This window comes from Ranitomeya imitator, chromosome 1, assembly GCF_032444005.1.
Source record: "Ranitomeya imitator isolate aRanImi1 chromosome 1, aRanImi1.pri, whole genome shotgun sequence".
Lineage (NCBI taxonomy): Eukaryota > Metazoa > Chordata > Amphibia > Anura > Dendrobatidae > Ranitomeya > Ranitomeya imitator.
This window is the reverse complement of record NC_091282.1, coordinates 727107149-727124939: the sequence shown is the minus strand read 5'-3', so window position 1 is coordinate 727124939 and position 17791 is coordinate 727107149. Positions and strand designations below refer to the sequence as shown.

General features: G+C 47.9%; 1 protein-coding gene across 20 annotated transcripts in view; it reads right to left on the bottom strand.

The window, feature by feature from the left end:
* KTN1 (kinectin 1) overlaps positions 1-17791 on the bottom strand; it is a 197824-nt gene that overhangs the window by 138366 nt on the left and 41667 nt on the right. For 13 of the 20 annotated variants that reach the window (XM_069732747.1, XM_069732819.1, XM_069732828.1 and 10 more), the window contains exons 10-11: positions 17153-17240; positions 16890-17041 (exon numbers count right to left, since the gene is read on the bottom strand). In XM_069732747.1, coding sequence (XP_069588848.1) covers positions 16890-17041; positions 17153-17240 — 240 coding nt within the window. The remainder of the gene's footprint in view (positions 1-16889; positions 17042-17152; positions 17241-17791) is intronic. The other 7 variants (XM_069732755.1, XM_069732836.1, XM_069732912.1 and 4 more) reach the window with 1 other exon arrangement.

Here is a 17791-nt window from a genome sequence, read left to right as displayed (position 1 = left end):
AGTGCACAAAAATCCCTATTTCTCCTACACCTCAATGGGGGACAGGACCAAGGGACGTCCAAAAGCAGTCACTGGGTGGGGAACCAAACTGGAATTGCTCCTTGTACCAACGAGTTACAGATGCGGCACTGCCGCCTGCAAAATTCATCTGCCGACGGACGCATCTGCCGAGGCCTGAGAATGGACATGGTAATGTTTTGTAAACGTATGCAGGCTGGACCAAGTCGCAGCTCTGCAGACTTGTGCTGCCGATACCTAGTGCCGGACGGCCCAAGACGCACACACTGACCAAGTAGAATGAGCCTTAATCCCTGCTGGGACGGGGTGACCTCTAACTCGGTATGACTCCTGGGTAGCTGAACGAATCCACTTGGCTATCGTAGCCTTGGAAACGGCTAGACCCTTCCTCGGCCCTTCTGGGTGCACAAACAGGGCATCTGACTTGCGGAAAGACGCCGTCCTTGAAACGCATCTCCTAAGAGCTCTCACTAAATCAGTGTGTGAAGAGCCTTCTCGGTGCGATGTACTGGTGCCGGGCAAAGTGAAGGCTAGACAATTTCCTCACTTAGGTGAAAAGATGAGACAACCTTCGGTAGAAGAGACGGGGATGTTCTCAGAACCACCTTGTCTTGATGAAAAATGAGGAAAGGAACTTGACAAGGAAGCCGCCAGTTCTGAGACTTGCCGGATGGACGTGACGGCAACCAGAAAGGCAACTTTCCATGACAGAAAAGAAAGGGAAACTTTCTGCAGAGGTTCAAAAGGGGCCTCCTGCAAGGCTCCAAGGACCAAATTAAGGTCCCATGGTTCCAGCGGCATCTTATAGAGCGGCACCACATGGGAGACTCCCTGATTGAACGTCTTCACCTGTAATCTGTTGGCAATTCTGCGTTGGAACAGGACTGACAAGGCTGAAATCTGCCCCTTGAGAGAACTAAGGGTGAGACCTAAGTCCAAACCCGATTGAAAGAATTCAAGGATGGAAGGAATGGAAAATTCAAGAGGAGAGCGTCCCCGGTCTTTACACCATGAGAAGAAAGTCTTCCAAATGCTATGACAAATACGCATAGACGAAGGCTTTCTAGCGCTGATCATAGTAGAAATGACTTCCTGAGAGAAGCCTGCCTGTGTTAGCACTGAGGACTCAACGGCCATGCCATCAAACACAGGGCCTCGGAGTTCTGGTAGGGTAAATGGGGCCGTGGGACAACAGGTCTGCGCGATTCGGTAATCGCCAGGGGACATCGGCGACTAGTTAAACTAGTTCGGCATACCAGGCCCTGCGCAGCCAGTCTTGCACAATCAGGATTATTGGTATCCCCTCCGCTCTGATCTTTTTGATGACTCTCGGTAGTAAGGGAAGTGGGGGAAATATGTACAGAAGTCGGAACTGCTGCGACGAGTAAACGAGTGCGTCGGCCCCGATGGCTGCCGGATCGTGGGACCGAGCTATGAATTCGGGAACCTTGGAATTTAGCCGTGAGGCCATCAGATCCGCGTCCGGGGTTCCCAATGACAGCAGATCTAGTGGAAGATCTCCGGATGGAGAGACCACTCTCTAGAGTCGAGACCCTGACGGCTGAGGAAATCCGCCTCCCAATTTTCCACTCCCGGGATGTGAACCGCTGAGATCATTGAGCGGTTTTCCTCGGCCCAACGGAGAATGTGGCCTATATACAGACCAAAAGTTTGGACACCTTCTCATTTAAAGATTTTTCTGTATTTTCATGACTATGAAAATTGTACATTCACACTGAAGGCATCAAAACTCTGAATTAACACATGTGGAATTATATACTTAACAAAAGAGTGTGAATCAACTGAAATTATGTCTTATATTCTAGGTTCTTCAAAGTAGCCATCTTTTGCTTTAATGACTGCTTTACACACTCTTGGCATTTTCTTCATGAGCTTCAAGAGGTAGTAACTGGGAATGGTTGTTACTTCACAGGTATGCCCTGTCAGGTTTAATAAGTGGGATTTCTTGCCTTATAAATGGGGACGGGACCATCAGGTGTGTTGTGCAGAAGTCTGGTGGATACACAGCTGATAGTCCTACTGAATAACCTGTTAGAATTTGTATTACGGCAAGAAAAAAGCAGCTAAGTAAAGAAAAACGAGTGGCTATCAATACTTTAAGAAATGAAGGTCAGTCAGCCTGAAAAATTGGGAAAACTTTGAAAGTGTCCCCAAGTGCAGTGGCAAAAACCATCAAGCGCTACAAAGAAACTGGCTCACATGAGGACCGCCCCAGGAAAAGAAGACCAAGAGTCACCTGCGCTTCTGAGGATAAGTTTATCCAAGTCACCAGCCTCAGAAATCGCAGGTTGACAGCAGCTCAGATTAGAGACCAGGTCAATGCCATACAGAGTTCTAGCAGCAGACACATCTCTACAACAACTGTTAAGAGGAGACTTTGTGCAGCAGGCCTTCATGGTAAAATAGCTGCTAGGAAACCACTGCTAAGGACAGGCAACAAGCAGAAGAGACTTGTTTGGGCTAAAGAACACAAGGAATGGACATTAGACCAGTGGAAATCTGTGCTTTGGTCTGATGAGTCCAAATTTGAGATCTTTGGTTCCAACCACCATGTCTTTGTGCGACGCAGAAAAGGTGAACGGATTGATTTTACATGCTTGGTTCCCACCGTGAAGCATGGAGGAGGAGGTGTGATGGTGTGGGGGTGATTTGCTGGTGACACTGTTGGATATTTATTCAAAATTGAAGGCATACTGAACCAGCATGGCTACCACAGCATCTTGGACCATCATTTATTTTTCAACAGGACAATGACCCCAAACACACCTCCAGGCTGTGTAAGGGTTATTTCACCAAGAAGGAGAGTAATGGGGTGCTACGACAGATGACCTGGCCTCTACAGATGGTTGAAGTGAGCTGGACCGCAGAGTGAAGGCAAAAGGGCCAACAAGGGCTAAGCATCTCTGAGAACTCCTTCAAGATTGTTGGAAGACCATTCCCGGTGACTACCTCTTGAAGCTCATCAAGAGAATGCCAAGAGTGTGCAAAGCAGTCATCAAAACAAAAGGTGGCTACTTTGAAGAACCTAGAATATAAGACATAATTTCAGTTGTTTCACACTTTTTTGCTAAGTATATAATTCCACATGTGTTAATTCATAGTTGTGATGCCTTCAGTGTGAATGTACAATTTTCATAGTCATGAAAATACAGAAAAATCTTTAAATGAGAAGGTGTGTCCAAACTTTTGGTCTGTACTGTATGCCACTTCCATGGCATTGTCGGGACTGAATCCTGGTGGGACGACCCACAAGGAAAGGATGAAATTGGAGAAGCGCCACCCTGATTGCCCATATTTCCAGGATGTTGATGGGCAGGCGTGCTTCCTGGAGAGACCAGTGGCCCTAAGAAGTGATGATGGAACACCGCTCCCCAGCCCAGAAGATTGGCGTCTGTTGTCACAACTAGCCAATGTACTGGGAGACAGGACTTCCCTTGATTCAGGGAGGACCTTAATGTCCACCAACTGAGAGACTGTCTGACTCGCTGGGGAAGGAGGAAACGACAATCGAGAGAGAACGGGTTACTGTCCCACAGAGCCAGGAGGGCATGTTGTAAGGGGTGGAGGTGAAACTGAGCGAATGGGACCACCTCCATAGCTGCTACACATCCTGCCGAGGACTCTCATACTGAAACGCAGAGAGTGATTGTGAGGTTGGGAGAGCTTCTGAGCTTCCAGCTGTAAGACTGAGATCCTTTCCGGGGGAAGAAGTACCAAACCCTGGGACGAGTCCAGTATCATTCCTAGAAAGGAAATTCGCTGAGCCGATACTGGGGAAGATTTTTTGAAGTTTATCTTCCAACTCAGGCGAGAAAGAGTATCTATTGTGATGTTCACGGTGTCCTTGCAGGTGCGGAAAGAGGAGTCCTTGATGAGGATATTGTCTAGATACGGTAGCACCACCACGCCTCGGGTATGAAGGGTGGCTACAGCGGCCGCCATGACCTTGGTGAATACCCTGGGAGCGGTGGTGAGGCCAAAGGGCAGAGCAACAAATTGAAAGTGATCTTCCTGAACTGCAAAGCGAAGAAACCTTTGGTGAGAAGGTAAAATAGGAATGTGGAGGTACGCGTCCTGGATGTCTATAGACGCCAGGAACTCGCCTTTCTCCATGGAGGCGATGACAGAACAAAGAAATTCCATCTGGAACAGTCACGCCCTGACGAACTTGTTCAGCAATTTTAGGTCCAGTATAGGCTGTACTGTACGATCCTTCTTTGGAACAATGAAGAGGTTTGAATAAAAGCCTTGAAACTTTTCACTTTGAGGGACCAGAATAATAACTCCGTCCTTTCTCAGAGAGCTTATAGCTTGTATGAACTCTGATGCCTTTGCTCTGGAAGGAAAAGACAGGAAAAACGATTTGGCGGAAGAGAGAAGAATTCTATCTTGTATCCAGAGGACACTAGGTTGCGGACCCATTCGTCGTGAACGACCAAGAGCCACGTGTCGCTGAAAAAAAGCAGGTGGCTGCGTACTTTGAGGGTGCCCTCCGGATACCGCAGAGAGTCATTGTGTGGGAGACCTGCTCGGTCTGGACCCTGACTGCCTAGGCCTGCCTCTCCAAGAAGTGGAGGGTTTGTAAGAGGTCTGAGGACCTCAATCCCTACGCTGTGCCTGGCCAGGTCCGGAAGATGTGGAAGTAGAGGAACAATTTGAGTTGAAGCGAAAAAAAATCGGGACCGAGCCTGCTGCTGCTGGTTCCGAAAGGGCCGAAAAGGTCTCTGTTGTAGAAAAAATTTAATCTTCCCTCCAGTGGTGTCGGAAATTAGTTGGTCGAGCTTTTCGCCAAAAAGGCGACCCCTCTGATATGGAAGAGAAGTCAATGACTTTTTGGAAGCACAATCTACACGCCAGTCCCTGAGCCATAAAGACCTCCGGATGGTGATGGCGTTTGCTGCTGCTTGCGAAGCACAGTTAGCGGCATCCATAAACGCGGTCACTACAAAATCTCCAGCTCTGGCTATCTGAGTAGCGAGGTCTGCTATCTCGGGGGGAAGATTGGTATCCAGCACCGCTGCAGACAAAGCTTCAGCCCAGTGGGTCATAGCCTTAGCCACCCACGTAGCGGCAAATGATGGGAAGAGTGCGGCTGCTGAAGCTTCAAAAGCTGAACGCGCCATATTGTCGATCTGACGATCGGTTGGGTTTTGTAAAAGAGGCTCCCTCCGAAGAGGATAAGACAGATTTAGTATCCAGGCGTAATACTGGAAGATCTACCGGGGGAGATTGCGACCAATCTTTTCTTAGATCCTGGGCAAAGAGATATTTTGATTCCATGGGCTTCTGCCCTGTGAATCCTTTATCTGGACGGATCCTGTGAGCTTCAATGATTTCCTTAAATTCGGGATGAGTGGCGAACACTATATGAGTACGTTTGGTCCTCTTAAAGGCCACGGCATGATCAGTTTTAGATAAAGGTTCCTCCTCAAGCTTCAAGGTCTTATTCACTGACTTAGAGAGTCGAGAGTCTCCTGATCGTGATGAAATTCCTAATCTAGGGACGTGTCAGAAAAGTCCTCTGAAACAGGTTCTCTACTAGCCCCAATGGAAGGGGAGCGAGAAATGGAGCGCTCAGAACCCGAATCCCGGTGATGGTCTGGGGATATGGCACGAGTCCTTTTTCTGGAAGAGCGAGAGCTCCTTGGCAAGGTATGACCCCTAGAGTGCGAGGGGTTCTGACGATCGGAAGCGTCATCCGTAAGAGTGCCTAGGTTAGAGGGCGGGTCTCGGAAGGAGTCTAACGCTTTTGCCAGGGATGCCATAGACCGGGTAAGGGAGGTAGCCCACCCAGGGGGACCAAGCTCACTGGGATCGGTATCAGTAACAAGTGGGTCCTGAACAGTCACCGGTTCACAAGCTGAGCACAATGCAATATTGTGACCCCGGGGTAATGACACCTTACAAGAGGTACATGCAGCAAAGAACACAGTGTGGGTTTGCCCAAACTTTTTGTGAGGCCTTGATTGAGACATAGTAGCCTTGAGTAGAGCGCTTACTAGCAGGGGAAGGGTTAATCTATGATTCTACAGCTTACCCAGGTCCTGTGTCTTGAGACCCCAGGGGAGGTCCGCAGTATGGTCCTGAAGGCTGTGATTGGAAAAGCTAAAGCAGCGCTGCAGCATCAGCCCTGTGGGTGTCCCAGATGGCCGCCGAGATCTGTGAAAACGCTTCTCAGGGAACGATCAGCGCCAGGAAAGATGGGCGGCAGTAATTGCCAGTGGGTGTGGCCAAAAACTCCAGCCTGTATGAAGGGGAGAAGCCGGGGGCTAAATTTTAAAAGTGCGGTCGCGACCGCTATTAGTGGCATCCCTCAGCCGCGCTTAGTTGAAATGCAGTGCTGTGGACCACCCACGGACCCGGGATTTAGCCCTGTTTGAGGTGCGGACCTTCCATACCCCGGGACCAGGAGCCCCGAGCGCCTCAGCCCCCGCAGCGTACTCACGGTACATGCGGTGGGCCGGTGCTCAATCCACCGTCGCCATAGTCACGGAGGGGGTGGAGAGCTTCTGCCGCCTTGCGTCATCCGCTATATCAGTGGTGATGCAGTGGGGGGCTGCACGGACTCCATACATATTATGTCCGGCTATGCACCTGGCTCCAAGAGAGGTAGATGGAGGGCTACTCCATGTGGTCGCCTGCTATGGAGGGGGGAAATCGGAACGCGAAGGAACAGTCGCCCGTAAGGTGAGCTCAGGGCTGGCATCCAACATTACAGGAAAGAATACGGAAGGAACGCTCCACGTACTTGCCTGTTGATGGTTCGGGGGAGATCGGAACCTAGAAAGGATCAGTTGCCCCCATTCGCTCAGTTAAGAAAAAAATAGAATAAAAATAAAAAATGAAAATAAAAACGGTGAGGTCTGAAAACAGACCCAAGTGCCTCCTACAGACACTAAGCAAGAACTGGTTCACTTAGAGCCAGCAGGAGGGTGTATACTGCAGGGGAGGAGCTATTATTTATGTGTTAACTTGGTGGCAGCAGCATAACACCCATGGTCCTGTGTCCCCCAATGAGGCATAGGAGAAAACATGTCAGTGATGCATGTGCATCACTAACAAGACATATACCGTATTTTTCAGATCACAAGACACACAGGACCATAAGACACACCTAGGTTTTAGAGGAGGAAATTAGGGAAAAAAATTGAAGCAAACAAAAATGGTCAGTTCTGTGCTGTAATATCCCCTATCCTGGTATTCATTGCTCCCTCATCCCTATCCTGGTGAGCATGGCCCAATCCTGGTATGATTGTCAAAATCCCTATTCTGGTATAATTGTCCCCATCCCGATCCTGGTAGGATTGGCCCCAACCCGTTCCTGGTATGATTGGCCCCATCCCGTTCCTGGTATGACTGGCCCCATCCTTTTTCTTTTATAAATTGGCCCCATCCCACTCCTGGTATCCATGGCCCCATCAGGAAAGATTTAAAAAAAAAAAAAAAAAAAGCAGATCACAGCTGCCATAAAACTCACCGGGACCGTTCATCGATGAGAGCGGTGAATTTTCATTGCTCTTCAGTAGAGCGCGGTGTCAGCCAGCGGCTTTCGGCTGCTGCCAGCGGTCACGTGAGCAGATACGTTAGAGAAATGAATATTAATTTCTCAAGTATCGGCACATGTGACAGCCGACAGCAGCAGGAAGGCTCCGGCTGACACTGCGCGCTACTGAAGAGGAATGGATACTCACAGCTCTCTGCGACAAACGGCCCCGGTGAGTATGCTGCCGAAATACCTTTGTAAAGTCGCCGTTTTGGGCTGTCAGTCACGCTGGTCAGGTCATATGGGGGTGGTGACAGCGCTGTTTCTCCCCCAGATCTCCGTTGGTGGCGTAGTGGTGTGCGCATGTCCAAGTGGCGAATCCACTGCGCAGCTTCAAGGAAAATGGCGCGATCTGCGCTATTCAGCCGTTTATCGGTGGGCGCGGCCATCCTTGTGAGGCCGCGCGTGCGCAGATTGTTCTTCTCGGTTTCCCGGGGCTTCAGGAAAATGGCCGCGGAACGCAGCGCGTGCGCAGATGGAGATCGCGGCGGCCATTTTCCTGTAGCCGAGATGCGAATTCGGCTTCGCCCATATGACCTGACCAGCGTGAGTGACCGCCCAAAACGGCGACTTTACAAAGGTATTTCGGCAGCATAGGTGGGGAATAAAGGCTCCAAAATACACTAATGTAAAGCCCAGCTCTGCCCCTGTTTAACGCTATTTTTAGCTCTTCTTGAAAAAACGGGGTGACAGGTTCCCTTTAATGACCGAGCCAATTTTTACAATTCTGACCACTGTCACTTTATGAGGTTATAACTCTGGAACGCTTTAACAGATCCCACTGATTTAGACATTGTTTTTTCGTGACATATTGTACTCTATGTTAGTGGTAACATTTCTTCGATATTACTTGCGATTATTTATGAAAAAAAACAGAAATATAGCGAAAATTTTTAAAATTTTGCAATTTTCAAACTTTGTATTTTTATGCCCTTAAATCAGAGAGATATGTCACAAAAAATAGTTAATAAATAACATTTCCCACATGTCTACTTTACATCAGAACATTTTGGAAACAAAATTTTTTTTGTAAGGGAGTTATAAGGGTTAAAAGTTGACCAGCAATTTCTCATTTTTACAACACTTTTATGGGGGGACCCCATCACATTTGAAGTCATTTTGAGGGGTCTATATGACAGAAAATAACCAAGTGTGACACCATTCTAAAAACTGTACACCTCAAGGTGCTCGAAACCACATTCAAGAAGTTTATTAACCCTTTACGTGCTTCACAGGAACTGAAATAATGTGGAAGGAAAAAAATGAACATTTAACTTTTTTTGCAAACATTTTACTTCAGAACCATTTTTTTTTTATTTTCATAAGTGTAAAAACAGAAATGTAACCATAAATTTTGTTGTGCAATTTCTCCTGAATACACCGAAACCCCATATGTGGGGGGTAAACCACTGTTTGGGCGCACCGCAGAGCTTGGAAGAGAAGGAGCGCCGTTTTACTTTTTCAATATAGAATTGGCTGGAATGGAGATCGGACGCCATGTCACGTTTAGAGAGCCCCTAATGTGCCTAAACAGTGGAAACCCCCCACAAGTGACCCCATTTTGGAAACTAGAACCCTTAAGGAACTTATCTAGACGTGTGGTGAGCACTTTAAACCCCAAAGTGCTTCACAGAAACTTATAAAGTAGAGCTGAGAAAATAAAAAAAAACTTTTTTTCCTCAAAAATTATTTTTTAGCCTGCAATTTTTTATTTTCTCAAGGGTAGCAGGAGACATTAGGACCCAAAAAATCTGTTGACCAGTTTGTCCTGAGTATGCTGATACCCCATATGTGGGGGGGGGGGCACTGTTTGGGCACCCATCGGGGCTCGGAAGGGAAGGAGTGCCGCTTGGAATGCAGACTTTGATAGGATGGTCTGCAGGCGTCATGTTGCATTTGCAGAGCTCCTGATGTACCTGAACAGTAGAAACCCCCCATAAGTGACCCCATTTTGGAAACTAGACCCCCCAAAGAGAATATCTAGATGTGTGGTGAGCACTATGAACCCCCAACTGCTTCACAGAAGTTTATAATGTAGAGCCATGAGAATAAAAAAATCATATTGTTTCCACAAAAATGATCTTTTCACCCCCAAATTTATACTTTCACAAAGGTAACAGGAGAAATTGGACCCCAAAAGTTGTTGTCCAATTTGTCCTGAGTATGCTGGTACCCCATGTGTGGGGGGACCACTGTTTGGGCGCACGGCAGAGCTCGGAAGGGAAGGAGCGCCGCTTTGGAATGCAGACTGATAGAATTGTCTGCGGGCGTTATGTTGTGTTTGCAGAGCCCCCGATGTAGAAACCCCCCACAAGTGACCCCATTTTGGAAACTAGACCCCCCAAGGAACTTATCTAGATGTGTGGTGAGAACTTTGAATGCCCAAGTGCTTCACAGAAGTTTATAATGCAGAGTCGTGAAAATATAAAATATTTTTTTTTTCCCACAAGAGAGATTTTTTTTAGCCCCCAAGTTTTTATTTTCACAAGGGTAACAGGAGAAATTGGACCCCAAAAGTTGTTGTCCAATTTATCCCAGAGAACGCTGATGCCCCATATGTGGGGGTAAACCACAGTTTGGGCGCACGGCAGAGCTCAGAAGGGAGGGAGCACCATTTGACTTTTTGAGCGCAAAATTGGCTGTCGTGTTTGGAGACCCCCTGATGTACCTAAACAGTGGAAACCCCCCAATTCTAACTCCAACCCTAACCCCAACACATCCTTAACCCTAATCCCAACCCAATTCATAATCCTAATCACAACCCTAACGTTAATCACAACCCTAACCCCAAAACAACCCTAATCTCAACCCTAACCATAACCCTAATCAAAACCCTAAATCCAACACACCCCTAATACTAATCTTAACCCTAACCTCAAACCTAACCCTAATCCCAATACACCTCTAACCCTAATCCCAACCCTAACCCTAATCCCAAGCGTAACGCTAATGCCAACCCTAACCGTAATGCCAACCCTAACCGTAATGCCAACCCTAATCCAAACCCTAACCCTAATCCCAACTCTAACACTAACTTTAGCTGTTACCCTAGCCCTAACTTTAGCCCCAACCCTAACCCTAGCCCAACCCTAAGGCTACTTTCACACTTGCGTCGTGTGGCACCAATCGCAATCCGTCGTTTTGGACAAACAACGGATCCTGCAAATGTGCCCGCAGGATGCGTTTTTGCCCATAGACTTGTATTGCCGACGGATCACGACGGATGGCCACACGTCACGTCCGTCATGCACTGGATCCGTTGTATTTTGGCGGATAGTCGTCACAAAAAAAGTTCAATGTAACGTTTTTTTGTACGTCGCGTCCGCCATTTCCGACCGCGCATGCGTGGCCGTAACTCCCCCCCCTCCTTCCCAGGACATAGACTGGGCAGAAGATGCGTTGAAAAACTGCATCCGCTGTCCACGTTGTGCACAATTTTCACAACATGCCTCGGTACATCGGGCCGACACATTGAGACGGCCCCGTACCGACACAAGTGTGAAAGAAGCCTAACCCCTAGCCCTAACCCTAAATTTAGCCCCAACCCTAAATTTAGCCCCAACCCTAAATTTAGCCCCAACCCTAAATTTAGCCCCAACCCTAAATTTAGCCCCAACCCTAAATTTAGCCCCAACCCTAAATTTAGCCCCAACCCTAACCCTAAATTTAGCCCCAACCCAAACCCTAAATTTAGTCCTAACCCTAAAATTAGCCCCAACTCCTCTAGCTGCGGGCAGGCAGATCATGGCGGGCGCACAGCGCATGCGCCCCTCATTTTCTTACCGGATGAAGAAGCCGGCGGGCAGGAGGGGACGCAGGAGGACCCAGGGACACCGGTAAGTATAACAGGGTCCCCGAATCTCCCTATTTCTCTGTCCTCTGATGTGCGATCACATCAGAGGACAGAGAATGACAGATCGCTTTTTTTTTTTTTTGCAGCCGCCGGTATACAGTTAATACGGCGATCGCAAAACAGGGGTCGGTAAAAACCGACCCCGATCATGTTCTTTGGGGTCTCGGCTACCCCTGGCAGCCGAGACCCCAAAAATCTTCCGGGAACCGGCTGGCGGGCACACCGCGCCCGCCATTTTTTGGCTGGAACAAGATGGCGGCGCCCATCGGGAGCCACGAGGAGCATCGGGGGAGACAGGTGAGTATTGGGGGCTATCGGGGACCCCATTTCTCTGTCCTCTGATGTGCAATCACATTGGAGAAAAAGAGAGATTAAATGAGAAATCGCGTGTTTTGTTGTGTTTTTTTTATTTGCGACTACCGGTAAACGGTTTATTACCAGCGATCGCAACCCGGGGGTCGGTAAAACACCCCCGAATCATGTTCTCTGGGGTCTCTGCTACCCCCGGCAACCGAGACCCCAGAGAAAATCCGACTCTGGGAGGCGCTATTCACTTTTTCCACAACGCCGTTAATTAACGGCGCTGTGGTTTAAGTACCCTTAACTGCTGCCATTAAAAGGCGTATCGGTGGTCAATGATAATTTTAACCCCTTCATGACCCCGCCTATTTTTACCTTAATGACCTGGCCGTTTTTTGCAATTCTGACCAGTGTCCCTTTATGAGGTAATAACTCAGGAACGCTTCAACGGATCCTAGCGGTTCTGAGATTGTTTTTTCGTGACATATTGGGCTTCATGTTAGTGGTAAATTTAGGTTGATAATTTTTGCACTTACTTGTGAAAAAAATGGAAATTTGGCTTAAACTTTGAAAATTTCGCAATTTTCAAATTTTTAATTTTTATTCTGTTAAACGAGAGAGTTATGGGACACAAAATAGTTAATAAATAAAATTACCCACATGTCTACTTTACAACAGCACAATTTTGGAAACAAACTTTTTTTTTTACTAGGAAGTTATAAGGGTTAAAATTTGACCAGCGATTTCTCATTTTTACAACGAAATTTACAAAACCACTTTTTTTAGGGACCACCTCACATTTGAAGTCAGTTTGATGGGTCTATATGGCTGAAAATACCCAAAAGTGACACCATTCTAACAACTGCACCCCTGAAGGTATTCAAAACCACATTCAAGAAGTTTATTAACCCTTCAGGTGCTTCACAGCAGCAGAAGCAACATGGAAGGAAAAAATGAACATTTAACTTTTTAGTCACAAAAATGATCTTTTAGCAACAATTTTTTTATTTTTCCAAGGGTAAAAAGAGAAACTGGACCCCAAAAGTTATTGTACAATTTGTCCTGAGTACGCCGATTCCCCATATGTGGGGGGGAACCATTGTTTGGGCGCACGACAGGGCTCGGAAGGGAAGGAGCGCCATTTGACTTTCAATGAAAAATTGGCTCCAATTTTTAGCGGACACCATGTGGCGTTTGGAGAGCCCCTGTGTGCCTAAACATTGGAGCTCCCCCCCAAGTGACCCCATTTTGGGAACTAGACCCCCTAAGGAGCTTATCTAGATGCATAGTGAGCACTTTGAACCCCCAAGTGCTTCACAAATTGATCCGTAAAAATGAAAAAATACTTTTTTTTTTTTCTTTTCACAAAAAATTTCTTTTAGCCTCAATTTGTTCATTTCCACATCGGCACCAGGATAAAATGGATCCTAAAATGTGTTGGGCAATTTCTCCTGAGTACACTGATACCTTACATGTGGGGGTAAACCACTGTTTGGGCATACAGCAGGGCTCGGAAGGGAAGGAGCGCCATTTGACTTTTTGAATGAAAAATTAGCTCCAATCGTTAGCGGACACCATATCGCGTTTGGAGAGCCCCTGTGTGCCTAAACATTGGAGCTCCCCCACATGTCACCCCATTTTGGAAACTAAACCTCCCATGGAACTAATCTAGATGTGCGGTAACCACTTTTAACCCCCAAGTGCTTCACAGAAGTTTATAACGCAGAGCCGTGAAAATAAAAAATCCTTTTTCTTTCCTCAAAAATTATGCTTTAGCAAGTAATTTTTTATTTTCACAAGGGTAACAGGAGAAATTGGACCCTAATAATTGTTGCCCAGTTTGTCCTGAGTATGCTGGTACCCCATATGTGGGGGTAAACCACTGTTTGGCCACACATGGTACTGTAAACCTGATGGAAAACTCCTACGAATCCGCAGCGGCCAATCCGCTGCGAATCCGCAGCCAAATCCGCACCGTGTGCACATAGCCTAATTCTAACCCTAGTTCTAACCCTAATTCTAGCCCTAACCCCCTAGCCCTATCCCTAGTGGGAAAAAAATATATAGATTTTCTTTATTTTATTATTGTCCCTACCTATGGGGGTGATAAAGGGGGGGTTCATTTACTATTTTCTTTTATTTTGATCACTGTGATAAAATGTACCTGGCATGCGCCAGCCATTTTGGAAGAAGGCGGCGCCCATGGAGAAGACGCACGGATACCGGGAGGCTCGGTAAGTATGAGGGGGTGGGATCAGAGCACGGGGGGGGTGGGGGCTGCGGACAGGAGGACGGGGGGAGCGGACAGGAGGACGGGACAGGAGGACGGGGGGCTGCGGACAGGAGGACGGGAGGAGCGGACAGGAGGACGGGACAGGAGGACGGGGGGGGAGCGGACAGGAGGACGGGGGAAGCAGACAGGAGGACGGGGGAAGCAGACAGGAGGACGGGGGAAGCAGACAGGAGGACGGGGGAAGCAGACAGGAGGACGGGGGAAGCAGACAGGAGGACGGGGGAAGCAGACAGGAGGACGGGGGAAGCAGACAGGAGGACGGGGGAAGCAGACAGGAGGACGGGGGAAGCAGACAGGAGGACGGGGGAAGCAGACAGGAGGACGGGGGAAGCAGACAGGAGGACGGGGGAAGCAGACAGGAGGACGGGGGAAGCAGACAGGAGGACGGGGGAAGCAGACAGGAGGACGGGGGAAGCAGACAGGAGGACGGGGGAAGCAGACAGGAGGACGGGGGAAGCAGACAGGAGGACGGGGGAAGCAGACAGGAGGACGGGGGAAGCAGACAGGAGGACGGGGGAAGCAGACCACAGTACGGGACAGAACGGAGGACTGGGGAGGAGATCGGTGGCAGATCAGGGATTCCAGCCATGGCCGATAATATTGCAGCATCAGCCATGGCTGGATTGTAATATTTCACCACTTTTCATAGGTGAAATATTACAAATTGTGATCGTAGCCACGGGGGGTGAAGCCACCCCCCCTGGGCTGAAGTACCACTCCCCCTGTCGATCGGGTGAAATTGGAGTTAACCCTTTCACCCGACCTGCAGGGACACGATCCCTCCATGACGCCACATAGGCGTCACAGGTCGGATCGGCACCGATTCATCACGCCTACGTGGTGTCACAGGTCGGGAAGGGGTTAAAAGGTGTTTTCCACGTGGGTAATTCCATTTATACACATTGGGAGTGGATAGAAGCTACTACATGCTGGATGGTCAGGTCACGGGTCGTGACTGCCGACGTCATGATGATTGACAGCCTGGCTCCATGCAGTAATCAGCAGGGAGTCGGCTGCCACTCTGCAGGAAATCGGCAGCTTCGCCCCACTGACAAAGCAGCAGGAAGAGAAGTAGCTGCGCTTATCGGCATCGGGCACAACAGGCAGCTAGTTAGCAACTATCTGCCCGTTAGTCCTCAGGTACATAATAAAAAAGTTAATAAATAGTACTGGAAAATAATTGTAATCCTAGAAAACTACCGTATTTAAAAAGCCATTTTTTTTTTTTTTGGGGGGGGGGAGGGGAGAAGGGTTGGGAAAGTGGATCACAAACATCACACTAACAGCTCGTAATTAGTCAACATTTCCCTATTTCCCTGTGCAATCTAAACCAATCCATGATTCCTTCACAGATGATATAAAGGGAATTGCTTTGAAGTTAGCACCCCAAATGTAAAGGGAAAAAATAACTACATGGTAAAAAGCGCCAAAAAACAAGACTATTTCACATAAGGAAAATAAAACAGGTCATTTAAGCATAATGTGACACATATGGCAGCCACTCCAAGCAGCTCAAACTAGATCAAGGGATCTGTTCTCCTCCATCGCTGTTGGATTAGGCTGCATGGTGACAAGTCTTGCAGCCTTAAAGGGGTTGTTGAGGACTTTCACAATAGTCTGCAGACTTATGAATGCTTACATTGTGCACAGCGCACGCTGTGAGATCTGTCCAGTGCCACTATCAAGGTTGAGCGATCATGTGACCACTAATTTATGACTTGCATATGTCCGGCCACAGTCGAACTAGACGTGTCCGGCCTCGCTCAATGCAAGTGAATCGAGAGATGTCACACACGTCTAGTCTGAATGTGGCCAGGAATTTTCATATCACATACTTGTGGTCTCAATGCCGGCACTTGAAGTGTGTGCTGCACACAATGTGAGAGTTCACAAGTCTGCAGACTTTCATGAAAGTCGGGCAAGTCTTTTAAACTTTTTCTCAAAAAAGAAGGTTTTCCTTTCCCAAACCAAATTTGGGTGAAGGTAAAAAGAAGCAAGAACAAGATCCATATAATGCAAGTGTGAACCAAGACTAAAGGTACCGTCACACTAAGCGACGCTGCAGCGATACCGACAACGATCCGGATCGCTGCAGCGTCGCTGTTTGGTCGCTGGAGAGCTGTCACACAGACAGCTCTCCAGCGACCAACGATGCCGGTAACCAGGGTAAACATCGGGTTACTAAGCGCAGAGCCGCGCTTAGTAACCCGATGTTTACCCTGGTTACCATCGTTAAAGTAAAAAAAACAACCACTACATACTTACCTACCGCTGTCTGTCCCCGGCGCTGTGCTTCTCTGCTCTGGCTGTGAGCGCCGGTCAGCCGGAAAGCAGAGCGGTGACGTCACTGCTCTGCTTTCCGGCCGCTGTGCTCACAGTGAGTGCAGGAGGAGTGCAGAGAAGCAGAGCGCCGGGGACAGAGAGCGGTAGGTAAGTATGTAGTGGTTGTTTTTTTTACTTTTAGGATGGTAACCAGGGTAAACATCGGGTTACTAAGCGCGGCCCTGCGCTTAGTAACCCGATGTTTACTCTGGTTACCAGCGAAGACATCGCTGAATCGGCGTCACACACTCCGATTCAGCGATGTCAGCGGGAGATCCAGCGACGAAACAAAGTTCTGGACTTTCTTCCCCGACCAGCGACATCACAGCAGGGGCCTGATCGCTGCTGCCTGTCACACTGGACGATATCGCTAGCCAGGACGCTGCAACGTCACGGATCGCTAGCGATATCGTCTAGTGTGACGGTACCTTAAGGTTTGTAGTGGAAACAAACCATCACAAGGGAAATCAGGAGTCGAAAGAACACCACATGCTAATGGGAATATGAGGGTTTCTTGTCGGACCTCCATAAGACAGTACCTGCACCTGTATTTGAAGGCTCTCGTTCTGTCCTTCACTCATGAGCTGCCTGACTCGCTGATCCAACTGCTGGTTGGCCACCATGGTGTCTGTAAGTTTGCTGTGCAAGCCCTGGACTTCAGCCTCCTTGGACATAAGCTTTCCCTGAAAGTCTGTCAAAAAAATAAGACCATGCTTATTGTATATGCACAACATACTGTATAGAAAAAGCATACAACAAATCAAAGTAAAAAAAAAACAAACAAAAAAAAAACACTAATGACCTTGCTGGCTTATTTCTAAATCGGACATCCTTTTCCTTAGGTAGCCTTCAACTTCTTCCCATCTCCTTTCTGCCTCTTGCTTCTGAGCCTTAAAAGCAAAAAAAAAAAATTAAAAACAAATTCACAACAATGGCCGATAACCTCCACCTAAAAGCAGCAAATATCTACAGAAAACACATACACAAGTTGGAATAGGGAAGCATCTACACCATCTTCTGCCTCATGTCCTCAACTAGTAACGTTTTGTACCATATAGAAGTCATAAATGCAGAGAGCGTGACCCCCCTTAGTACCGCTTGGACATTTCGGTCTCTGGAAATCATGATTTGGCCACACTGACAGCCCACCTTATAACATGACACTAGGGTTAGGTGAAATGCACCTCTATATTTGCCTTGGTATAAATCAGGAGTGGCCAACTTGCATCCTGGGGTCCACATGGGGCCTTTGATGCCATTTTGTGCAGCCCCTAGAAATCTGGGCACAGAAGTGATTGTGGGTGGAAGCTAACACGTATACTTTGCATGACAGAAATCGAGTGGCTCAAGGTGCCAGAGCTGGAACCCAAAGTATTAACACCCTCAGAGGCCTCATTCACACATCAGTTTTTTTTTTTTTTTCATGTACAAGAAAAACAGA